Source organism: Camarhynchus parvulus, chromosome 4 (genome assembly GCF_901933205.1).
Source record: "Camarhynchus parvulus chromosome 4, STF_HiC, whole genome shotgun sequence".
Taxonomy (NCBI): domain Eukaryota; kingdom Metazoa; phylum Chordata; class Aves; order Passeriformes; family Thraupidae; genus Camarhynchus; species Camarhynchus parvulus.
The window spans coordinates 62,391,755-62,417,939 of NC_044574.1; the positions used below are offsets into that span (position 1 = coordinate 62,391,755).

Sequence of the window (26,185 nt, forward strand, 5' to 3'; positions counted from 1 at the left end):
GCCCCGCTCCCGGCAATGGAACCGCGGCGGCGGCGGCCAGACACCCCTTTCCCCCCCGCCTCCTTCCCTTCCTTCCGCCCGCGCCGCCGCCTCGGTCACCGCCCCGGCGCCGGAACCGCCGCTTGCGTCATCACCCTCAGCCTTCGGCCCGCTGCGCCTCGGTAAGGGCAACGGGTGCCTCGGCCTGGCCTCCGTCGGGAACTTTCCCCGAGAGCCTCCTCCGTGGGCACGGAGGTGCCGAGTTACCCCGTCAAGGCCCGGCGGGGCCCCGCGGTCTGTGGGGGCAGCACCGCCCTCAGAGCGTGAGGGAGCGCGCCTAGGGCGGGAAAACGCCGTGAGGGAAGGCCCGTGTTGAAACTCCACAGCACTCAGAATTCCGCCTAAAAGTGATGGTCTCTCACACCGTGAGGACAATATGCATTAAAAAGCAACCTCCTAACGCCTCCGATAATAGAAATTGCGGGGGGGCGTCGTTGAAAGGGTCAGAAAATAAATTGGTAGAGTATCACTAAAAGTGGTGGTCAGTGAAACCACAGAGCACAGAATTCCAGTTAAAAGCTATGTCCAAGGAACGACTGGAAATGGCAGTCTGTGGTGATCTGTCAAGGTTGAAGTCGGTGATCTTTTCCAGCCTAAGTGTCTCTGGGATTCTGTGTTGCACACAATTCGTTCCCACCAAGCATTCTGCATTCAAGAGTAACCTCCAAATCCCTGTTTTACAATAATTTTCTTACCATTTCACTAAAAATGACCAACATTAAGATGCCCATGCCAATTTGACTATATTTCTTTGATGAAACCCTTTGAATATGTCATCATGCCTTGGCTCAGCCCTCAGGCCCCCCAGCCCAGATTTTCATCCCCAAAGTGTACTTGGGTTATTAATACTGTTGCCTCCATTAGGGCAGACCAAGTCTTTTTAGACCTGTTGGAAATGAAAATTATTTTCACCACAGAAACACATGATTGTAAAGATCAGTAATGGCTCTATGCACTGGTACAGTATGGGTGTTTTGGAATTGGCGTTTCAAACCAACAATGCCTGTTCTGGTTATATTTTACAGAAATGAAAAAAGATTGTTGTCATTTGAGTAATTAGGTGTTTTCTCTTATTTGGCTGATGTTGGATAGCACCGGTCAGATGTGCAGCTCCTCTGAAATCACACATTCCTTTTTAAATAAATCCTCAGCTGGCGTTCATCATGCCTTCCAATTCAGAAGATTAACTTCTAATCTTCAGGTGCAAGGTCTCTCTCTCTCTCTATATATATATATGTATATAATATGTATATATTATATATTATTCCTTTATAAATATCTCTGCAGATGATAGTTTGATGTAATCCAGGAGGGATAAATTGAATACTCTAAGCCACCGACCTCCAACTTCCTGGTGTAACTGTGCAGAAATCTCAAACCACACCAGCATGAGATGTGTGATGGGAGATCAGTTACAATAATACTTTTGTCCTCTTATATATATATATATATATATAGCATTAAAATTAATGCAAATGCTTTGATTTTACTGGTTTCTATCGGGGTGCAAGCAGAGATGAAACCTTTGTTATTTGTTACAATTACATATATATGTTATTTAGCATTTATGTATTATTTGTTGTCATCACAAGAGGCAGAAAAGAGACTTGTGAGTAAATACAGGTAATCTCAGCCCTGCCAGCTGAGATTTGTGGTGTGACAAGGATGTCACTTCAATGTTTGATGCGAGAGGTGGGTGACTTTGAACAAAACACACCTGAGATGGCTCTGGCTGTACGAGCAGCCAGACAGGTCCAAATGCACCACACTGACCCAGCTGGGTCCGGGAAGGGTGGCTGCAGGGCTGGGTTTTACCCTTGGAGCTGTTTTCTGCCCTCCCTCTGTCCCTTCCCAGGCCGGTGTGAGGCGGGGAATGGCCTCCAGTGAACGGCTCTGCCGCAGAGCTCGGGCTGCGCTTACTCTGGGCTACATTGTATCACATATCTGCCTGTGAGACCGGCTGCATTTGCACCTTATTCCAAGTATCCATTGAGGCTGTTAGACTTGGAAAGGCTCCAGCTTCTTGCTACCAAAGGCAGCCGTAGTATTTAATCTGTGTGTGGTACTCCCCAGCCCGGGGTCATATGGAGCGCAGTTAGCAGCGCCGCTCATGTTGGCACAGGCGGAGTGGCCTGGCGGAGACTGTTTGTGCCGTTTCTTTTATGGCGGTGACCTCTGTTCTGATCAAAGAGTGGCGCCTCCTCGTTCGGCACTGCATGGCAAGTCCTTTTCCTCCATTTCACAGCTCTCCCTGCCACCCGAGCTTGAGCCTTTTGTGCTGGAGTGCAGCAGAGGAAGGGTCTAGAGAGGAAATCATGAGGAGCGGCTGAGGGAGCTGGGGGGCTCAGCCTGGAGAAAAGGAGGCTCAAGGAACTCCAGAACTCCTTCTAGACAGGAGGATGCAGCCAGGTAGAGGTTGGGCTCTGCTCCCAGTTCACAAGCAATAGAAGAAGAAACAAGCCTCAGGTTGTGCCAGGGGAGGATCGGGTGGGAAACGAGGAAGAATTTATTCGCAGAAAGGGTTGTCAGGCATTAGGACCGCTCAGGGAAGGGGTGGAGTTACCATTCCTGTTATAAGTAGAAAAAGCTGCCAATTTTTTAAAAAGGTTGCAGAGTGAACAAGTTGGACCAATTGCTGCCAGGGTTGTTATTGTAATCACCAGTCATTTTCGTTAACTACCTGTCGTTGATGGTTAAGAATTCCGCCTTTTGTCGAGTGACACCCTGCTGCTTCCTAGAACATGACACCCAGACGGTGGAGGGGAAGGGACATCGAGTCAACATGCAAATGACATCGGATCCAGCATGCAGCGGGAGAGACCCCTCACCAAACCTAGCCAAAAACCCCTAAAACAACGAGCCAACACAAAATTGACGAATCAAAGTGATGACTAGACGTGAGGAATAAAGTCCAGAGCCTGCAGAGACGCTGAGATCCTTTTTTGCCCCTCGCCCTAGCCAGAGGACCTCGGCCAGAGGCAGGACCCTGGGGGTCAGACCCAAAGAACAAGGGAGTTCCCGATGCTCTAGTGAGGACGGACCCCCAGCTCTGCCCACAGACCAGGGGACACAGCTGAACTCTGCCTCTCCTCCGAATCACTCCTGGGAGCAGCAGCAGCAGCAGCAGCAGCAGCAGCAGCAGCAGCAGCAGCAGCAGCAGCAGCAGCAGCAGCAGCGGCGCGAGCACGGACCTGTCGGTTTCCCCCCTCCCAGAGCTGATCACTTATAATGAAGGCATTAATGAGGAGAAAAGTCGCCTGCCCGTGTTTATTTCAATTCCTGGAGGTGTTCAAGAGACAGCTGGTCAGGGCACTCAGTGCTCTGGGCTGGTTGACAGGCTGGAGACTCGTCACAGCTTGGACTCCACGGTCTTGGAGGTGGTTCCCAATCTAAATGACACTGAGATTTTGAGAGTGCAACAGCAAGCAAAGCACTTGAGTTCTTTAGAGACGCTCAGTTTTAGACCCATGAGGCTTATAAAATTTGATTTTGTCGTAGGCAAAAGCTGCTAACACAAGTCTGCTCCTAACCATCTTGGTTTGGATGGTTTGAATGCCTTGGGAAGGTGCAACACTTCTCCAGCACTTTATATTTTAGAAACCCAAACTAAAACGTTGTTGTAAATACTATGATAATCACCAAGACATAATGAAGGAGTAAATAATCCAGATTTTTTTTAAATTGGGGGGGGGGGGGTTGTGTCTCAGTTTCCACAAGGGTGTATGACCCATAGCTGTGTTTCCTGTTCATAGGGCTCTTAGGGAATGGATTGCAGATCACTGAAAAGTCAGTGTAGGCTCTAAATAGGGCAGTAATTCCTAAAAACCACATTTCCTTCCCTGGTGAGTCTGTGAAGTTAACTTTGGGAGCTTGGGGTTATTGGTAGCATAAAGCTGCAGGAAATCGTTCAATCATAGAACCACAAACTGGTTTGGGTTGGAGTGGATGTTAAAGACCACCCAGTTCCAGCCCCTGCCATGAGCAAGGACACCCTTCACTATCCCAGGTTGCTCCAAGCCTTGTCCAACCTGGCCTTGGACACTTCCAGGCATGGGGCAGCCACAGCTGCTCTGGGCAACCTGTGCCAGGGCCTCACCACCCTCCTAAATATTGAGAAAAACGACAATCCTTTGTTCTCTTTTTCATCTGTGATTTCTGATTCTGTACTTATTCATTTTCCTCCAGGTTATTGATCATTCCACTGAGCACTTCATAGGAGTAGTGGGAAAGCTTGGGGTCTGGATTCAGTGAATACTTTCAGGAACTGTCTCCTGTGTGCCAGATTCCTTAAAAAGTCCTACAGGACAAACAATGTGTTGAAACCTCTGCTGTGGTATAATTATCCTCATGGATCTGCTTTCAGTTTCTTTTACAGCTGCTGGAAGCAGTGTCATTGTCAAGGTCAGGGAGCGAGGGAGCATGAGTTTTGTTTGTAATTAATACAAGGACTGAAAAAAGTTCAGAACTTCTGGAATTTTTCACCCAAACTCAGGACTGCTATAACTTCCACAAGGCTACCAAGCTGACCATCCAAATAAACTTCAATCCAAACCCCAATCCTGCCATTCTGACTGGTGAATGCATGTGTTGTCTTTGAGATGTGCAGTTTTGCCACCACTGCAGCTTCTACATGCGCTGGAATGTTTTTATGTGTATCATTCAGGGAACTGGGAACCCCAGCCTGTATTGTTTGAACACACACACCAAAGGGACTCGCTCACTGGACCTCCTTGGTGCCTAGATGGAAGATCCATCTAGGAAATGGGTGGTAAGATTAGCTACAATTACACCACCATGACTGATTTTAAACAGAAGTAACAGAACTGAAGTTGTTCAGCAAGCATGCAATGCCTGCTGTCCAAGGCAAAGGGAGAAAGAAGAAGAAGAACACAAATGTTTGAACATTCAGAGAAGTGCAGTTTTCCATGACAGACATTTTAAGCCTTGTCTAAACCACTCAGTTTTAATCCCAGTAAATTGCACATGGAAAAGAATGATTTAGAACAGATTTTATGGAGTCATATCATTTGCTTTAAATTACACTTATTAACTATCTGCATTTCTTCATTACAGTGAGTTTCCTGTGAGCACCTCAGGCCTTGTGAGTAAAGAAAATAAAGACAATCCAGACAGGTGGAGAATTGAAAAGGAGCAGTGCTAACCCAGAAGAAGTGCACAGAGGTACAGCAGAAGGTAAATTTACTTTACTGTTAACACCCAAAGTGCACTGACATTACTGTTCACACTCCAATCCCTGCAGTGAGACCCCCTTTGGGACCAACCTCAGCCTCTGTGGTGCAGTAAGGTGGGTGATTTGCCCTTGGCTGTCCTTCCCCATGATCCATGGCACTGCAAACACACAGACACGTCCCGCTTGAGTGCCTTGCGAGTCATTGCTGTTCTGTGCCAGACACTGATGGTGCATGTTCTTTGAGCTGCTCTTAGAACATCAGGCCAGCTGTGACCACCTCCTCACAGGGAGAACTGTGACAGGAGAAACACATACAGAAAGTAAAACCTTTCAACAATTGATTCAATTAATAAATCTGCAAGTGCTCTGTTAAAAAACAAAACATCTGTAATATACGTAGTACCTGGGGAGTCTTAGTTAAGAAATGGCTTAAGCACTTGAAATCCTAAAATGCATTAGTGCTTTGTGAGCCTTACATTTTAACACGCATAAATTATTCCAAAGGTGTGTTTTAGGCTCCTAATTTGCTTGATAAGCTTTCAAAATGATCATCCTTCGTGAGTATAAACCTGGAAAACACCACGGCAAATAGAGACAAAGGGCATCTGGAGAAGATTCTGGATTCTTTCTCATTCTCTTCAAGTGTGGTCACAGGTAACATAAAACAAAAACAAGACAAATCATAAGATAAAGTGAATTTTTTTGTGTATTTCATGTAAAAGGGATCTGTAATCCAAAACTCTAAACGACACCACTCAAGCCAAAGCTGCCTCACCTATATTTGAACCCTAAAGCTTACTTGTCAAATAAATGTTTTGCTGGTTGGTTTTTTTCTTTTTATTTTATTTTTTAATTGCTGACATTTAAGGCAACATCACGTGTGGGTTGCACAGGAGTCAGCTAGAAGGTTAAACATTTCTTACACTTAGTGTTTTGCCTGGGTTCAGCCAATCCATAATGATAATTTCTATAGTAACCACTTTTTAAAGTCAACAATTGATTAGTTCTGAAATTAGTCCTTGAAACAGCTTCTCCTGGAGCAGCTTGGAAGATCTCAATGCAAGCAGCCTTCTGCTGGCATGCAGAACAACAAGGCTCAGGCTGTTTATTCTCTCCTCATATAGAGTGTGCCTTGAAAATATTTATCCTCCCAGGGTAGTTTTATCTCTGGATAAGGAAGGGAGTGGGAATCTCCATGTAAAACTCAGTAAGACCTTGGATTCAGTGAAGGCAGTGTATGAAATGCCTTTGCTATCTCAGAAAGGCACTTAAAGTGGAAGAAGAACATTTTTACAGCGTTCAAATTACAACTAGAAAAACCATCTGTAAGTTTTTCATGGTCTAAAATTCCCCAACCCCCAAGGTCCTGTGAAGCCTCTGTTTTCAAGCAGAATCTGCCCTCACTTGCTCACTGTGTGCTGTTTCACTTATTTACTAATATTGTGGGTTTCTGCTCTGCTTTAAGGGCCCTTGGGACAGGGTTTTTAAAAACAGAGGAGAGCTCAAGCTTGCTGTTATTTCAGTTGGACTCAGCAGGTGGAGCTAAAAGCCGGCAGCACACCTGCAGCTAAAACTAGTCTGATTTTAATTCTTTCCAATGCTTTGGAAATTAATTTTTACTAACGCATTTGATTCTTAAATATCTATGTCTTGATTTTTTTTTATTTGACAGTAAATATGAAGTGATTTTTTACATGCAATTTATTTCCAGCGGGCTAAACAAGCATTTCTCTGTGTGTGTGTGGCATTTACAATGGCATTGACTTTATTGTTACCTAGTTACAAAGTTAGGAGCTGCCTTGAATAGCTCTGTGTTCCTCAGTTAGGGACCTTTTCAATAAAGAGAAAAAGTGCTGGTGTGGTGAATTTTCTTTCTGTCACTTGTCATTCTCTTACTTTCTTCTTTACGACTCTGAGTTAATTTCGATTTTTTTGATGAGGAAATATCTCCAATGTCAAACTTATAACTGTCCAGTGAGTAAGCCTACGAGCGTCTTGAAAGGCAAATCTATATCTTTTATTTTCATTCATGAATGTTGATGCAAAGCCTCAGCTCAGTTCTCAAGTCTGCAAATTTAAAGACAATATATTAATTTCCAATACTTAACTTCATAGAACTCAGTTTGAATATAAATTACCAGGCTTACCTTCAGACATCACAACCATCTCTCTATGTACACCAAAACTCTTAAATGCTGCTTAATTTCAGTGAGTTTTAAACTTGGATTCAGCAAAGCACTTGGCATGTAACATTTATGTACCCTAATGCCAAATCCTGTGCATCTCTTGGTTAGATGCTGTCACAAGCCACAAAAGGAGTCCAGAATTTGTGGAGTGTTCTATCAGCAGTACCTCATCTTAAGGAACTTCTCACATTCTGTGTTTCTTTTATTTAAAAGGACTCCTGTAAGGACAATGCAAACACTCTCCAAGCAAAGTGCCTCCATAAGGATTACACAAATAATTTGCAATAAGAGCACCAAATAAATCACACATCATTACTAATCAACAAGCTGAGTTTTCTCTCCGTTATTAATCCAACTCCAGTGAGGGCTGATCTCTTTTTTAGACACATCATTCTCTAAGAGTGATCACAATTCTCTAAGACTGTCACTTTCTTTGCCAACAGGAACATGAAATTTTTCTCAGTTTTGAAGTCTACGGCCTCTTTGTGCAAACAGTTATGTTAACAGTAGGTGGCAGATTGCTCCTGCCTGAGAGCTTGGAAAAATGCTTCATGGGGCTAGTTCTTATGGAATGCTGATACCTGTTTATTCAGGACACACTGCAGCTTTCTCTGTCAGAGCTCTCCTTTAGGAAAAGATTGAACATCATTTTTAGAGTAATCTCTGTATTACCTGAGCTAGACCTGCTTTTGAGGGTACATCCTACTCATCCACTAACCAATCTAAACACATTGCTGTGATTTGCTGTGAAATAACTTCCTTAAAATGTTGTAGGGAGGGTTGAAAATCCGCCTGTAAAAATCCAAGATACAATCTGCCTTTTATCTAGCTCGCTTTCCAGAGAAATCAGGCAAGTTTTGGCACTGACTTCAACATGACCAGAATTAGGTCAATGCTGAATATATTTCAAAATCCTGCACAGAAGACCTGGTAATCTTAGCAAGTTGCCAAAAAGCTCCTTAAGCAATATCAGTGCCCAAGAGACAGGAGTCTCTGCCTAAAGTGCAGTTATATACTAAAAGCAGGAAGGGAAAACCTGATTTCCTTTTCAGAAGGGGAAGCAGACAGTTTGTCTAGCTGATAACAGAGAATCAAATAAAATAATCTCACTTTTCTTTGAAAACTAACTAACATAACACACAGAAGTTCCTAGGCAAGCCTAGTCTCAATTTCAGTTTCTCCACACAGTTTTCAATTCTGATGTTATGTTGTTCTGGATTGAATTTTATGACCAGCTGGAGTGTGAAGTTTTCTTCTTGTGGGTGGACAGGCAAAATAACCTAAGCCCGTGTCAGTGGAGTTTCTGTTTTGTGACTGTGGGATAGTGGGAATGACATGGAACATTCTAGAGCCATGAGTCTCTGATGGCACACATCCCAAGGTCCTGGGGGAACTGTGGTCTCCAAGCCACTGTCCATCATCTTGGAACAGTCACAGACATCAGATGAAGTCCCCAGGGACTGGGGACAGGGGAACTTTTTCTAAGAGGGGTAGAAAGCAAGACCTATGGAACTACAGACCGGTGAGCCTTACCTCTGTGCCGGGGAACATCTTCGAGCAGATCTTTATGGAATCAGTGTTGAGGCACATCCAAGACAGAGCAGTGACAGCTTCACTAAGTGTGACTGACCAAACTGGTCTCTTCATGATCATCAAATCCAACCCATAACCCAGCACTGGCAAGAGCACCAATAAAGCATGTGAATGAACTGAATCCAAAATGTTTCACTGGAAACATCAGAGTACTGATAAACTTTCATAAAGTCCAGTTATATTTCCATATTGGCTCTGACAAACCTGCAGGGAGGGCAAACTCTGAACTTGAGAGATTTCTGTCAAGTGATACAAGAACAATTGTATTTTGGGATGTCAAAGGATCCATCTCAGAACTCCGCCTTGCTGACAGCAGAGTCTGCAGTGCCCAGCAGTGCAGCAGGACCTCAGAAACCATGAGACTTGTGTTCATATCAGGCTCTCAGCATTTTCAGGCTTCCTGGACTCACCAGGAACAGTGCCCTCAGTCTTGACTTAGCACTAGGCTGTCCCCTCTGCCAGCAGGAACTGGGAGAAATTGGGTCGAACATATGATTTGCCCAGCTTCCAATCTCCCAGTCCAGGGAGCCAGGCATCTGCCTAGATCCACACGGACTTAAGCCTCTTTGCACTGGGAAAACCCACTCTGCTTTCCAGCACTCCGAGTCAAGGAGCAAAGTCAGAACCCCAAGTTCACACTGAACTGAAGGTACCAGAGAAGGGCACTACTACACCAATTGTTATAATTGCATTTCCTGAGTTATTTCTGAGACCTGTGGATAGGCTGTGGATATGCCTGGCTGGTAATATTGAAGCGCTGTTGGTTTGAGCAAAAAAGGCCTTTGGGCAGAAAGCAAATGTCAAGGACTGTCAGCATGGGGTTGGAGAGTGCCACAGAGGAATGCCCCTGGGAGTGTAGCCTCTGCCTAATTGATCCAAAAGACAACACCAAAAGCTTCATGTGCAAAGAGTTTGTTAATATTTCTTTGCATGGCTTAAGAAGGACTCTCAGTGTAGTGTTGAAATTTAAAAAAAAAACCAAACCAAACATCACAGCTATTTGGGCTTTGCACAGACACAGATCTGCCTGATAGATTTCTTTAGTTCCTCTGATGTATGGACCAATCTTTTGATAACTTATTTAAGAGAACCACATGAACTATACAGATCATTGCTAAGCTCAATTGCAGTTTTTGGTCTCTGATGAAATTTTTCTGATTCTGGGAATGTACTGAGGAACCTTTCTTCCAAAGTCAAGTCTTCCTGAAGGCCCTCAGAGAGACTGAATTTCAAACCCCAGTTATTCACCCCTTTGAAAATCAGACACTGTAAGCAGTACTCTAAAGAAAAACAAACAAAAAACCCGAGCAATATTTCCTCACGTTTTGTATTATTTGTTGTCACTTCCTTAACTCTGGGAATCCCAGGTTTCCAGAACTACATGTCATAGTGCAACAAATCCAGTTAAAGGAGAACATGGGAAGGAAAATGGCAACCTGAAGAAAGACAATGTTTTGTTGCTGCTGCAACTCCAGTTCTCTTTTAAGAGATCCTTATATCCTCGTAATATCATTGCCAATCTGATTCACATTGAAGGAAGTACTGAACCTGGAACTACAAGCCAGAGCTCACCTAATAAATGTAGTCTGGTTGAATGCTGCCTGAAAAACAGTTGATTTTTACAACAGAAAAGCACAGGTACTTGGATTTGACTAACTGAACTTGGCTTCACAGGCTAAGGCACAATGTGGAAATATTTCACCGTGTCTTGTGATTTCACTTATGAGGAAAGATGCTTCCCATTTCATTCATGGAGCCTAGAATTTGTAACTGCAGCATAATATGCAGAAGTGGACTATCCTTTTATGTCAGCAAATAAATGGCGGTGCCAAATTTTAAAATGTCTTGTCCTGCCTGCTCCAGTAACAAGGACCTAAAATGACTCTATCAATTTTTCTTCTCCTGCTGAGGTGCCACCTGAGGCCCTGACAGTTAGCTAAAGAAATTCCAAAGACAGCAGGAAATATTAGAGGTGGAAAATGCTATTCTTGCTCCAGGACTTCATTTAAAACCACTATATTTTAATTTTTCAAAGTTGTGAGGGCTTTATCTAAAGAAATTGTTTGCTCAGGAATAGAGGAAAGGCTGAGAAAAGAATCACTCCTTTTATGTCCTTAATGCTTGAACATTTACTAGTTGTCTTAAACAGATGAACTAGCATTTTCCCAAGAAAGAAACCAGCAAAGAAACCCCAAGGTCCTAACAGAAAAAACAACACAAGAGAACAATTATAGCAGTAACAGAGTCTGTTTCTATGGAGATGGACATGAAGGAGAAAATATTTACCAGCTTGACAGTTTTTAGGCCAGAATGGGAAAACCTTAAGTTTACAATGAATCTAAATGAAAAATAAGGCAAGTAAGAATGTCAGCACTGCCAGGTGATGCAGTAACATTGTGGGGGGCACCTGCAGAATGGCACATTTTCCACAAGTCCTACAGCCCCTCTAGACACACAGGATTTTTTTCAACTCCTGAAGTGTTTCAAGTTGAGAGCAAACCCAGTGGCTCCCAGAATCATTAATTCATTTTACACATGTTTTGTTTCTGATTTTAGCAAATACACCTGCTTACAGTTACAAAAAAAGGTTTTTTAAAAATTTGAAGGTTACAGATCAATGGCCTAAAGAAAAGCAAAACAAAAAAATGCTCCAAACATTTCCTGCTGTTCCTCAAAAGTTTTCACTATTTCTTTTATTGCTAAAGCACATCAAACTTAGGAAAGAAATATTAAGAATATCTTGCCAAGCAAAAGCTTTCAGCTTTGGCTCTTGACTGTACCACATTAAATGGCTCTTCTCTCCTGCCAAAGGCCATCAGGTAGCATAGCAGAGCAGCACAGAAATTGGAAACAGAGTGCCAAAAACTTTCTAGGGCACAAGTGAATGCACTGGATTCCAAAGGTCTCTGGGACTTATGTAAGAGGAAGAAAATAGATCTCCACAGATAGTCCTATCATGAGCCAAACATCAATCACAGCACTGCAGCAATTTCAGTTCCAGAGACAATGATCAAAGGCATTATAAGAAATACTGAAGAAAAATCTCCCCCTGAGAAGGACTTCCTGAATAGAGCAATGCTGCACCTTGGGTATTTCTTTCCCACATCTATTTTGTATTTAGATACACCCATACCAAGATATAACACTGATTTTTGTTGAGGGACCTTAGAAATGGGTAAGAGATTAAGCCAATACTCAGCTATCTTGTGGATTACCTACTGGAACTGGCAGAGCAAAAAGTCATAGGGACATGTGTGGTCTTTGTGAGGTCCCCAGGATGAGGTGAGAGATAACAATCGGACTCCATGTTCTCAGAAGACTAATTTATTATTTTATGGTATTATATTACATTATATTAAAAGAATGCTATACTAAAACTATACTAAAGAAAGAGAAGGATACAGACAGAAGGCTTAACAAGAATGAAGAATAAAAACTCATGACTGACTCAGAGAGTCCATGACAGCTGGCTGTGCTTGGTCATGAAGTTAAAACAATTCACATGGAACCAATCAAAGATGCACCTGTTGGTAAAACGATCTCCAGACCACATTCCAAAGCAATCAGATAATTACTGTTTTCATTCTTTTCTGAGGCTTCTCAGCCTCCCAGGAGATGAAATCCTAGCAAAGAGATTTTTCAGAAAATATGACAGTGACAGACATGGAAAGTAGAGACAAGTCCTGAGAAGTCTCAGAATTGACACCCTCAAAAAGCACTGAAGGCTGTATATTTGGATATATGCAGGCAATCGAATGCTTAATAGGCAAAGCAAAGCTGTTCTTGTTCCTGCTGCCAAAGAATGATGTTGGCAAACGGTCACGAATAAGGAAAACAGATACATCACTACACTGTGGACTTGTGAGAAAAAGGATTAGGGATGCTAGAATGGCCTTGGGATCAAGTGCACAGGATCAGCAAGAACAGTCATCTTGGTGATTCAAAAACCCTCATCTGAATAATCCAGAACTCACTAACACTGCAGGTGGGTGGCTGATGGCAGAAGAGGAACAGCTGAGTATCAGAACTCACTGATGGATATGCTCACGAGATACACCTGACATGGAATGCTATTAGCTACAGCTGAGCAGTCTCTGCCTGTTCTGCAACAGTGATCAGACCCCTTGCGTCTTTATGTTTGCTTTGTATCCATGAGTCCATCTCTGTTCAAACAAAAGCCATATATCTGAGATGTCTGACTTGTTCTGCACGGGAGTCAGACATCAGTGATAAGAATGGCAAACATCCTGTACCAGAGCAGGAAAAAAAAGTAATGCCTGATAGCTGTCCTTATGTCCTGAGCTACAGACGTATAGAGCTAGAGACATTTATTTAGAAGTATACTGATCATAACAGTTATTAAAAAACAGCTACTCACTGCAGCTACTGGCCCAGCAATGTCTGTCTCCAGGTTTGGTGTGTGCCTCATGGTTCAGTCCCACAAACAGAACTACAGGTCTTGAAAAAAAGGAAGAAACAGCAATAAATAAAATGGAGGGCCACAAGAGTAAAGAGTTTCTTGATGTCCTTTGGGTTCTGAGAGATTACTTTGAAAAGCACTTACTTCCCAGAAGGGCTCTGACAGCTGTTCTCACGATACAGCACATTTGTTTCTCAAGAGCCTCATTCCATATTAGTACATCTCAGTCCACTTTGTTTCTACTCTGCCACTCTGCACAAGCTGGTATGATGACATATTTAAAAAGGATGCATCCTTTTTATTTCCAGCTCAATTACTCTTGGAATTATTGTCCTTTGGTTCCCCACACCTGGAATAAAAAGTAGTCATCATATGTAACTTTAGACATAAATGAATGTGAAAATGGATCACCCTAAAATGCCATTGATAAATTCCTTTTTCTAATACCAGGACAACTTTGTTGGAGTGAAATCAATGCAGTGTGAAAGCACTGAGTAACAAGAAACTCAGTATACTATTTAATACTGTTAAACAAACATGAGCATTGGAGTTCAGCTCTCAGCAGTTATATGAACCATTGGCATCAAGTACAGGACAGACAACAGAAGATATCTAGAAATAAACATGGACCCTGTATTCCAAACTTACATATTAACTCCAGGGGACCTGGAGTATTCCTGCTAACACTGCACAATACTGCAAGGGAAAATTCCAGAGAGCTTTCAAGATGCAACACTGCAATCCTGTGCTGAATTTCAGCTTTGCCCTCCCCGCCCTTAGCTGTAGTTTTCTGGAGACTTCTTTGGTACAGCCTGAGAGCATCTCAAGAGCTATTCCAAGACATCATTCACCAATACCACAGTTTTTTACTACCTTGTAGTTATCCACAAAATACCTAAATGTGTGTTTCTGTCCCACTGAATGCTCTCTTAAGATTTGAAAGGAGATGGCTCTTCTCTGACAGAGGGATATGGTCAGTAAAATAATTACAGACTGAATTAACAAGCTCTTTCCCCAAATTTTGTTAGGCTAAAGCAGCATAGGTGACAGCTCCAGATTGCTCATCAATTCCCATCATTCTCCAGAAATCTGGGATTTTGCTACAACCACCTGAAAAGAAGCCCCATGTCTAATATTATGACATTTCTAACATTGCTTTTCTGCCAACCTGGCTTTCCTGCACCATCTTCATGTAAGAGTTATCCAAATAACCTTTTAATTCCCAAAACAGAGCCTTGTTCATTTAAATCACTCTCAGAATGCTGCCTTTCACCTACAAAAATATCAGGAGCAGACTCAGGAAAATGCAGAAAGTTTTTGCAACAGCAGCAGACTGTAGAAATGTCATTGTATCAAACTATACTATGAACTCATCTCAGTTTTATGCGGTTATTCCTGCAGAAAAGAACAACCTTTCTGGAAGACAAGATGCACTGCCTAGGCATTTTCCTGAATGAAAACTGCCTGCAAATATTTTGAGCTTAGACATACCATTTGCTTTATTTCAAATGTCTTTAAAAGCTCACACTCAGAAACAAAAGGAAGTATTAGGTATATACTTACTTAGTCAAATTTCCAGAGGACTGATCATGGAATTGTTCTTACTATTCCCATTAGGAATAATAGTGTGTCATGGCAAAACTGCTCACCTGAGGAACAAAAACAGAGCAGAAAAGGGAACCTTTAAGACTGAGGAAGGGTTTGGAAACCACAGGCTTGGCTCTACAACGTGGGTGCTCGCAAAGCAGAGCTGCAAGGCAGCACACAAGCTCCAGTTGTGTGGGCTGATATCCACACACTAGGGATATAAATTAATTACAATAAATCCTAGTATCTCCCGCTGGGAAGCTACACCACTTTGCACTCAGCAAGGATCCAGCCCTGTACTTGTCTGGGAATTTTTGAAGCATCTCACTGGGTGTCCTGAAAAGTAATTTTGATTTATTCCATGTCCTGGGACTCTGTGCAAACTGCACATTTTATTTTACAGAAATTTTACAGAGATGAGAGCAATGTTTAATTAAGAGATCACTCTTGGGAGGATGTCAGTACAAATTGCAAAAATTCTGAAATGACAGCTCTTGCACATGTTTACCCATGCATTGGGCTGTTTTCTGGATATCAGTGAACAGCAGCACCCAGGGAAAACCAGAGCAGGACCTAACAAATTCAGGAGCTCAAATCAGCCACACGTGTCTAGATTAGCCATGTCATCTCAATAAAGTGATTTACAATTAAAATTCTCTAATTTCAGGTGTACTGAGTCCTCTCTGGGTGACCTGTTGCTATACAATACCAACATGCTTTGCTTTTGAACAAATAGTAGCAAAAAAAAAAAAGGCTATAGGATTAGCCCTGATGACATTTTTGTCTGATGCCTTGAACTCCTTGTTTGTCATTTGATAAGGAAATTTACGCAAAACTTTATCTTTTTTGGGTGCTGGGAGGTTCAACCTCTTCAGGACGAAAAGGCCCAAAGTAACAACACAGAATAAATAACTAATATCAAATTAATTTTTGTCAAGGGCAGCTGAAGTTTCATAATCCTCCTCAGGCCAAATGGCAATCCACAAATGCCAGCTCAAGGGTTAATATTTTACAAGCACAGGTAGTGAAGGGTATATAAGCAAATGCTCTTCCTTCAATCTTCCTAGCATTTTTGAGCAATTTTGCTCACATCATAACCTGCAACCATGAAGTGGTTAACATTAATTTCATTTATTTTCTTCCTGAGCTCTGCCAGATCCAGGAATCTGCAAAGAATTGCACGAGATGCAGGTAAGAAAGGACTAATTAATTCTCTTGGAAGTCTTTTTTCTATCAATTTAATGTCTAATATAGTTTCACTAACAATTCGTGGGAGCCTGATCCATATTGAACAGAAAAATGTGATTGACTTGAAAAGAAACGAAATGAAGGAACAGTGGGGAGATGGGTAGGACACTCAGGACAACTGAGGTAAGCAAGTGTGGTGCCATGCCTCTGCAACATCTGTGTGGTGCATGAACAGGTGTCAATGAGTCAGGATTTGTTCCTTCCCACCAGGGAAAACCAGCTGTACTGTGCTTGTGGAAGTTCTGTCTTTTGACAAGTTAATAACTCAGTGTTCAGAGGAAAAAGATTTGCTCTAATCAAACTGCAGCTGCACTGCTTTATTTGCAGTGTTTGGGGGTGGTGGTTGTTACCCAAAGGACACATTTGCTAACCCTAAATAGTAAAGTCCCAACAGTCATTTTGAGTATCTGAATGAAGTAGCTGCTTACAGAGGTAAATATTCTATTAGGATCATAAAAATCACAGGCTGGGGTTCCTTCAGAAGGACAAGCAGACCTAAGAGTCAGGTATCTGTAGACAAATGAACAAGAAAGAGTTCAAGTTCTTAAGTTATTAAGTAAAGGAGTCAGGTGAATACTGAACATGGTGAGAATCTGGCCCATGGTGCCCAGAATGTGTTTTCAGGGTCCAGCACAGCCAGTGTGACAGTGTGACAGTGAGCACCACTGCTCCCTCTGTTTTCCTTCCTAGAGCACAAGAGCCCAATTGCCCACCGCTTCAACGACCTGAAGGAAGAGACATTTAAGGCAGTGTAAGTGAATGTTCAACTTCATCTTCTGACGGTTGTTTTGTCCCTCTTGATACTGTACCAAAAAGGCAAAGTAAGACACACTGTATGAGCTCACAGGGAGTGTATTTGTCTCACTGAAACACTGACTTAGCCCCTTACTGTTACTGCAAAACCTAGAAATATTTTAAGACCTGCAAATGTCACAATGACTTACTTCCTCTCTGGGAAAAGAACTCCTTGCAAAGCTTGTGAAAAAACCTCTGTTCCTTCTCTGAAAATAAAATAGGCATGAGGAATGCAGGTTTGCTACTCCTAGAATGAAGAGAAATTATGCTGCATTGGCAACATTGCCAGAAAAACCACAATCAACCTTAAAAAACAAACCTGTGACAGGTTTTCTGAGACAAATCAGTGATCTTCATTTGAAACCAGTTTTGGGAAAGACAGAGGGCCCTGACAGACACGTAAGGGCTGACAGAAGGCAGCCTGAAGGTCATAATTGGTAACAGTGGCCAAATCCATCTTAGATCATGGCATTTATGAGTTTGCTGGTAAAAACAACAGAAAACTCCAATCACAGTCTCTTCTGGTTTGTTTATAATTTAGTATTCAAGGCTTTTTTATAGGGAAGGTAGAAAGGTTATTGGGAAGGTTAAAAACATGTTCAGAGAGGAGGAGAGAACAAGATAGTTGTGGGATATAGCACTGTGCTCCGCATGGTACTCTGGTGAACCTTTGTGCATGTCATTTGAACAAACCAGTTCAATTCAGAGGCACCTTTGAAAATACTGCCTGATGTTTCTCAGTGTCATGTTCCAAACTGTGCTTTGTGTTTCAGTGCCATGATCACATTTGCTCAGTACCTGCAGAGATGCTCCTACGATGGACTGTCTAAGCTGGTGAAGGATGTGGTTGACCTGGCACATAAGTGTGTTGCCAACGAGGATGCTCCCGAGTGCTCAAAACCACTGGTAGGCAGTGAAACCTCACTATCGCTTTTCTCCTCGCTCTGTGCAGCTGCCAGGATCACCCTGCTTGAGGACTTACACCTGAACCTTACAGGTGTGCCTGTTGTCACAGGCCAACGCTCAGATTTCAGTGCTTAAACAAAGAACTTGGTTTTGTCAGGTTCTAAACCTCTGCCTTTAACAAGTGCCTAAATGATCCATGGAGCCATTATGGTAGAGACCAAATACCACACTTTGGCACATTCAGCCTAGCATTGCCTGAAAATACATGTTAGCACTTGGTACAAAACCCCAGCTGTGAAGTACAGGCCTAATTCTAGGTATTAAAGTGACCCAAGTGTGTGGATTTCCACACTGGGGTGACTTGAAAAAGTGTCTGTGCTACTTTAAGGCACTTAGTTTATGAGGGTTTAAAAAATTCCTCTAAAATCAGGTAACCCAAGAAATGTGCGGGTGTTTAGGACTCCTGGACATCTAACAGTTTCAGCTAGATATGAGTTCTCCCTAAAGGTTTCCACCAAATTCTGCTTCAAATCATCTGAAAACTCAGTTTAGTTCATAAAACTCAGTTTAGCTTATAAGTAAAAGTAGATCACTGTCTTGCACAGAGTACTTTAAGTTATAATTCATTTTTTCAGTAAAGCATTGGAACCGTTTTGATACCAGACTATCTAAAATAAAACTTTATAAAATTATTGAAAAACAGTAGATTAATTTGATTTATGGTCTAAATCTTATTCAGTAAAAACCTGTTTACTGTTCAGCCTGGCTTTTCTTTTGCAGATAAGCAGACAACACATGGCACTGTCTATATATAAACACTAGTTGTGACCCTCCCCTCTCCCTTTCCAGCCCTCTGTTTTCCTGGATGAAATCTGCCAAGTGGACAAGCTCCGTGACTCATATGGTGACATGGCTGACTGCTGTGGTAAAGCTGATCCCGAAAGAAACCAGTGCTTCCTGTCCTTCAAAGTGCAGCACCCAGACTTTGTCCAGCCCTACCAGAGACCAGCTGCTGATGTCATCTGCAACGAGTACAAGGACCACCGCGTGCAGCTCCTGGGAAAGTAAGGGAAATGGCCACTTGTCCTGTCTTACCTGGATCACATTTGCTCATCTCATGCAAGAGCAGGTTTTTGCATTCCAAACAGGGGTTAAGGATCCCATTTTATACCTCTTGGATGACCCTTCTTCCCCAAACTTGCTGAAAACTCAGTATTTCCAATCCTGATTAAATAACTTATTCACTCCAGCTTCCCACTACTCTTTGTGTAGTTGGCAAGAAGGAAGAAAGGTAACAGTGAAAAGAACAAAACTTGGCAATAAAATCTTGGTGACAGGTCCATAGATGAATTTTTCACACTGAAAAACAGAATTTTCAAGTACTTGACAACACATTTTAAAAAGCAGATGGATGTCAAACCAGATGGCTGAGAACATCAGGAGTTCACCCTTTACCCACAGTTAGTGAGTCCTGCCTTGGAAAGGGTGAGATTTAGCAGAGCATTTCCCATCAAGCAGGCATTACGTCTCAAAAGCAGATTGCTAAACTAGATTTCTGGAGTAGATTTCTACACTAGAAAAGAAGTTAGAGAAGCCGCAGGAGGTTTAAGGCTATTTACTGGAACACAGAACTAATGCTCTCCTTTTCCTTTTCCTTCTAGTTTTGTCTACTCTGTTGCAAGAAGAAACCCCTTCCTGCACGCCCCAGCGATCCTGGGCCTGGCTGCTGAGTATGAAAATGCACTTAAAAGCTGCTGCTCAGAGAGCGATATTGGTGCTTGCTTGGATGCAAAGGTACAGCAGCTTGGTCTCTGTGGATAAACACTAAGCAACTGAGACACAGGCAGAATGCTTCTGTTCATGCAAAGCTTTGCATGAAGAACTTGGAGAGACAGGCCAGGATTAGTCCTATCCATTGCACATAATGAGTTTAATGTGACAATGTGTGTCCTGTTACCACAGGCAGCTGTCATCAAGGAAAGAGCCAAGAAGATAGATGTAAAGCAGCAGCACGGATGCAGGGTCCTCAACAAGTATGGTGAGAGGACTTTCCAAGCAAGGTAAGTTCCCATCACTTTTTTGGATAAAATGTAGGCTTGTCAGCCTGTGAGAGAGACCTAGGAAAAGCTCAGCTGTGAGAGTTGCAGAGCAATTAAACCATCTCTGGAACCAGTCCGGAGGATGGAGAATTAACTGTTGGAGTGTCCCTCAGAACCAGAGATCACAGTGTGTTTAAGGCACACTTTTGCTGAAGCTGTACTCCACTCCAGTGCCTACAGCTTTTGGTGATGGACACATCACTAATCAGCAGAGTAAGGTGCTAGTTTGAACCTTAAGCCAACCAAAAAGCCAGACTTGGCAGAACCACAGTTGTTACAACATTTGATTGTAAGACAAAGAAAAGCTTTTGCCATTTAATAACTGGATCACCTGTTGGGGCACAGAGAGGTGCTTTCATTCTGTCGCCAGTCTGACACACCAACATTGACTAGGATTATTTTATAAACATAATCAGCTTTCATTTAAAGGTGTCATCAGGACTGTATCTACCTGTGCCAAGCAACCTGGAGCGCTTTCCAGGTGCTCAAGAGTGATGGAGAATACTGGGGTGTGATTCTTACAGTTCAGGCAGAACAGGAAAACCACAGACTTGGTCCTTTCGGGCTTTACTGGGGCAGATGTTGATGCCCTTTTTTTTTTAGCCACCAGGAATTAGATGAGAAGAATGAGTGTTTTCTTGAAACAATCCTGACCTACCTTACCATGTGTTAGTGATTGCAAGGTTTCTGTTCCCTGCAGTGCTTTAAAACAAGTGTCTTTTTCTCCTTTTCTACCCAGTAAACTCGTTCGTGTGAGCCAGAAATACCCCAAGGCTCCCTTTGCAGAACTGGTTAAGATGGTCCACGATGTGAAGGATGTCTACAAAGAGTGCTGCGATGGAGACATGGTGGAGTGCGTGGATGACTGGGTGAGCTCGCTATTTTAGACCAAAGTTGACATATTTGAAAGATATTTAGAAAGACAGTAATTTGTGCAGCTACATGTTCACAGTCCAGGGAACTTAAACTGGTACTCAGCACTGTTGGAAGGTTCCTCAAGCACTGAAAAGCTCAGGATAAGCACAGTTGACTCTCACTGAAAGTAGGTTTCAGCCCAGCTCTGGATCTAGCCCTGTCAGAACATTTATCAAGGAGGCAGCTTGACAGTATTTATTCACTTGAACTCAACCATAAATAAAGGAAAAAAAAGCAGAGGCAAAAAGGCTGCAATTTTTTCTCCTGCCCTGTCAAGCATACTACAACTAATCCAGCTTTCCTGTAGTGCCAATGAATGCTAGAAAACAGATGAACAAACCCCTGCAATAGTGAGATGATGTCAATATTGCCTGGCTGACTCCAACTTGGACACACTCATTGACCCTGCTCGTTCCAGGGCTCTGGGGTTAGTCCTCCATCAGAGCTGGGCATCCTGTCAGGAATGACAAGATCCATCAGGCATCCTTGTGACAGACCACTCAGGGATGTGCCCTGGCTCGCCAGAGTGTCTAGGATCAGGGAGGGAACTATGCCCCAGTTATTTCTCTTTGTGTGAAGGCAGCATTTTTTAGTGAAGTGCTAAATAAAGAGGTGACCTGAGTGAAAAGAGTCTGAAGCTGAGAGAGCAAATTAATTAACCTGTCTTTATTATTTCATAGCTTGTCTGATACTACGTATTAATTTTACAGTCAGAGCTCGTGGCCTCTCTGTGCTCTAAACAAGATGTTTTCTCAAGTAAACTGAAGCCCTGCTGCGAGCTGCCAGCTGTGGAAAGGACCAAGTGCATCATGGAGGCAGAGTTTGATGACAAACCTGACAACCTTCCTTCACTAGTTGAAAAATACATTCAAGATAAGGAAGTGTGTAAAAGCTATGAGGCAAACCATGATGCATTCCTGTCAGAGTAAGTAGTGCCCAGAGCATTACAGGCTCATTGTCCCCCTGAGGAAATGTCCTTGTTATTGCTGCACTGTGCTGAGGACAGCAGCACGTTACTCAGGAGCTCTGTCTGCTGCTGTGCCTTCCAGGTTTGTTTATGAATATTCACGAAGACACCCTGAGCTCTCCACACAGCTGGTTATGAGGATTACCAAGGGATATGAAACACTCCTGGATAAGTGCTGCAAGACAGACAACCCTGCTGAGTGCTACGGGAACGCTGTAGGTGCAATGCTGTGTTTGCAGCTGGCTTGAATGCTGGGCTGGTACCTGTCATCAAAGAACTGTGTTGAGGAGCTCCCACAGCAGAGCAGACAGAAAGCTTTTGGAGAGACTAATTCCAGGGGGGTTAATGTCCTGATGGGAGATGAAGCAGTCCATGGCCCATGGCAAGGATGCAGGGTTATCTCAGATTACAGAGTAACTTCATTTGTCACATCACATTATTTCAGACTAGTCTCACTCAACTAATTGTCTGATGCCTCTCTATCTCAGATATGATTCTGCTTGTCCTGAGGCTGACAATTAATAGCTCAGTTATTGTCTGAACTCCACAGCCTACACTGAGTATGGCTGCTCATGGATTGTGATGGGAGAGAGTGTGCATGGCCAGCACACAGAGACACCTAGCAGGTCTGATCCACAACTCAGTCATACACAAGACACAGCATAAGTTGAGTTCCTGAAAGCTTTGGCCAAGAGATGTTCCCCTCGTGGTTGATAATAATTTGAAATATTTACTTGATTTAAACAAATAAACATAAACCCCCACTGCTGAGAAAGTAAGTCCAACAGGTAATTAATTTAAACTAAACTTTAAAAATGTGGCTGCCTTTTTCAAGGAAATTTCTGTTAGAACTTAAGACCCACAAGGGAATCAAATCCTGCCTACACCAGCCTGGCTATACAGAAATGATCAACCTTGCAAAATGAGTATTTTGTAGATAAGGTTTAGAAGAGGTCAGAAGTTACATTTGTATGACTGTTAGCAACAAGTTCTGCTCTAATATCACTAATAAATTTGCATTTGTTTGCAGCAAGAGGAACTGAACAAGCATGTCAAGGAAACTGAGGATGTGGTGAAGACCAACTGTGAGCTGTTCAATACCCACGGCGAGGCAGACTTCCTTAAAGGGTGAGCAATTCCTGAGAAACATTCTGGAGTCATCACTTCCCTTTTCCCTTCAGTGGCCCAGATGTGCTCATATTTGAGGAATGCTCTACTAACTGTCATTTTGATTTGACTTTGCCAGAATTCTGGTCCGCTACACCAAGAAAATGCCTCAGGTATCAAGTGAGACCTTGCTTGAAATCGGGAAGAAAATGACAGCGGTTGGCAGCAAGTGCTGCAATCTCCCTGAGGACAAACGCATGTCTTGCTCTGAGCACTACGTGAGTACATGTATTTATTCTTTCCCCTTCTCCTCCTGGAGATTTTCCCTGTTCACAAAAACACTGAATTCTGGTGAGATAGCAAACAGTGTTTTTTCCATAAACACTACACTAAGCATCTACCTAACAGAATTCCAAGTCTGTTCATTTTTTTATGGTGTGAGAGCCTAAATACCTAGCTGATGGTATCTTGTGAGAATTTCAGTTAAACTTTGCTTTGTCTCAGCAAGCAAGAGTGAGTTCATAGAATTGGAAATCACAGAACACAGAATGGCCTGGGTTGGAGGGAACCTTAAAAATCATCCAGTTCCCACACCCTGCCATGAGCAGGGGCACCTTCCACTGGACCAAGTTGCCCAGAGCTCCACACCTGAGACTGTGGCAGGTTGCATTTGGGAAATGTCCTAAAACAATGTCCTAAAACCCTCAAACCTACTGATTGTAGCCCAATGCCCTGACTGTTTGCAGATGAAGAAATGCTTCACTCCAGGACTACCTATATATTTTAAATTTTAAACACGTACCATGTCCCAGCAGGTGTTTCCAGCTACGGTGTTGTGATAAAAACATCACTTAGTTGCTGTATTTTTTGGGAAGATGTAACTAACCTTTGCCCTTTTTTTTTCAGCTGAGCATCATCATTGAAGACATGTGCAAGAGGCAGGAGAGCACCCCCATCAATGAGCAGGTTTCCCAGTGCTGCAACGAGCTCTACTCGTACAAGAGGCCATGTTTCACTGCCATGGGCGTAGACACCAAATACGTGCCGCCAGCCTTCGACCCCATGATGTTCAACTTCGATGAGAAGCTGTGCACTGCTCCTCCGGCTGAGCGCGAAGCAGGGCAGCTCAAGTAAGCCCCAACAAACACCTTGGAGGGGAGTCCTCAACTGCAGCACTTGGGAGTACAGAAGGAAGCTCCACCCTGTTGTGTCACCTGACTGGAGCTACACTACTGACACAGAAATCCACATGGAACTATGTGTTTGCACTGACCTAGTCACGACATAACATCCTGTAGTGTGGAAGAAGCAAACAGATTTTTTATTCACTGAAATCACTCCCTTAACTGACCAGTTTCATGTAGGCCCACTGCCAGTGCAAATCTTGGGATGTACTTAATTAGGACAACATACAGATCATTTCCCTAAGTTTTTACTCAGCTGCAACTGATGGTTGTGTTAGACTGAGAGTTTGGAGTCACCAACAGGCACAGGCTCATCTAGGCATGACAAAAACACCCTGAAATGAGCTGTGCTTGGGGGAATGGCATCTTGTAAAACAGGAATCCTACAGCCAGCAAGAATAATTGTGTCTTGTGGCTTTCTTTTCAGAATGCTCGTCAACCTCATCAAGCGCAAGCCCCAGATGACAGAAGAACAAATAAAGACAATTGGTGGGAGTTTCACTGCCATGGTGGAAAAGTGCTGCAAGCAGGCAGATGTTGAGGGGTGCCTTGGAGAAGAGGTACTTTCTATCTCCTTTTTTTTAAAGAAACAAAACACAAAATACACACACACACAAACCACCAAAGCAGCAAAAAATCCTCAAACAAAAACCTCAAAGCACATATACAGGAACCTGGAAGCTGAGCACTATAGAAAGCTGTTCTGCAAACTGCTGTGGTCACTTGTCCACGTGCCCGTACAATAAACAGCCAGAGCTCACTGTGTATCTTGGCTGCACAGATTACAGTCACTGACCAATTTCACATGGAGAAGTTGTCTGGAGGTAATTTAGTCAAACCATCTGCTCAAAGCACATCTCAGTCCTAGATTAGATTAAGTTCTCTCAGGTCTTGTCAGAAGAGCCACAGATGAAAAATACCCACGTGTAGAATTTAACTTTAGCATACATAAACGTCCTTTTGTTCTAAAGCTCCTTACAAAACTCTGGGATTACCAGTAAAAAGGGCATCTGGATCAATTCTCAGAAGTGCCCAGCAAATACAGATCTACTGGGAGTTGGGCTGATCATGTCACAGAAAAGGTTTATCTGGAGTCATGTGGCATTGCCAGCAAGGATAAATGACAGTTTGCAGTAGCAACCTCATTATATGGTAGGGCACAGAACTATTACTAATATCTTAAAGTGCTTATTAATTGAATTATTTTTTTATTTATATCCCAAGTGTTACATAGTTAAATATATTGGGCAGACTTAGGAAAGAATTATTTTGTCTCTAACCAGTTCCAAAAGTTTCTTTGCTACTTTGACAAAACTGGAAGACACAACATCCAGGGGCACGTAGGTCCTAGGGTCAGAAAGTACCATCAGAATTATCCCTTGAACCATAATTCAGGCATGAGTTTAAGTTGCTAACAGCTCCTTCTCAAGCACAACCTGCTTTTCTTCTTGCTTCTCTCTGACAACTGTTTGTGTTCCGTTTCCCAGGGTGCTGCCCTAATAGTCCAGAGCAGAGCCATATTAGGAATTGGTGTTTAACCTAAGGTAGGTAGCAGCAGCAATACACAAATACCTTTGTCAGTCTGCCTGCCCCTTCCTGCCCACCCTTCCACCCACTTCACTTCCTTATCCCCAAAGAGCATCCAGCTTCCCTTTAACCACCACCTGGGCTTTCCCTAATTGTTTTACCACCTGTCACTGCACGGGGCTCAAATAACTGAGGTCTTGCCAGTATGCTGCCATTTCACAAAATCCTCCCTTTTGTCTCTCCAATCTAGGTTGCCAGTGAGAAAAACATGAAGAAAAAACTGTGTAACTTCTCCCACCCCTTACCCTTTTTCATTTAGTACTGAAAGAATCAATCATGAATCTTCAGTGTTTTGTCACACTATGTGCTGTTCAATTCCTTCTCTAAAAGAAAAAAAAAAATAAAGGCTTTATAAAACCAC

The 26,185-nt window shown here is 42.8% G+C and overlaps 1 protein-coding gene across 3 annotated transcripts; it reads left to right on the forward strand.

Moving 5' to 3' along the window:
• The first annotated feature begins 11 nt into the window (after nt 1-11).
• On the forward strand, nt 12-26,150 carry LOC115903113 (serum albumin-like). Of its 3 annotated transcripts, XM_030947345.1 has the most exons (17): nt 12-161; nt 5,113-5,232; nt 16,164-16,207; nt 16,955-17,015; nt 17,833-17,965; nt 18,815-19,029; nt 19,627-19,759; nt 19,928-20,025; nt 20,804-20,933; nt 21,690-21,904; nt 22,029-22,161; nt 22,977-23,074; nt 23,193-23,331; nt 23,960-24,183; nt 24,665-24,797; nt 25,725-25,781; nt 26,015-26,150. In XM_030947345.1, the coding sequence occupies exons 5-16, from the start codon at nt 17,837-17,839 to the stop codon at nt 25,773-25,775; spliced, it is 1,698 nt and encodes a 565-aa protein (XP_030803205.1). In that variant the 5' UTR covers nt 12-161; nt 5,113-5,232; nt 16,164-16,207; nt 16,955-17,015; nt 17,833-17,836; the 3' UTR covers nt 25,776-25,781; nt 26,015-26,150. The 3 variants fall into 3 exon arrangements, with proteins under 3 accessions (XP_030803205.1, XP_030803206.1, XP_030803204.1); XM_030947346.1 differs by lacking the exons at nt 12-161; nt 5,113-5,232 and adding an exon at nt 5,800-5,884; XM_030947344.1 differs by lacking the exons at nt 12-161; nt 5,113-5,232 and having other exon boundaries at nt 16,080-16,207.
• The last annotated feature ends 35 nt before the right edge of the window (nt 26,151-26,185 follow it).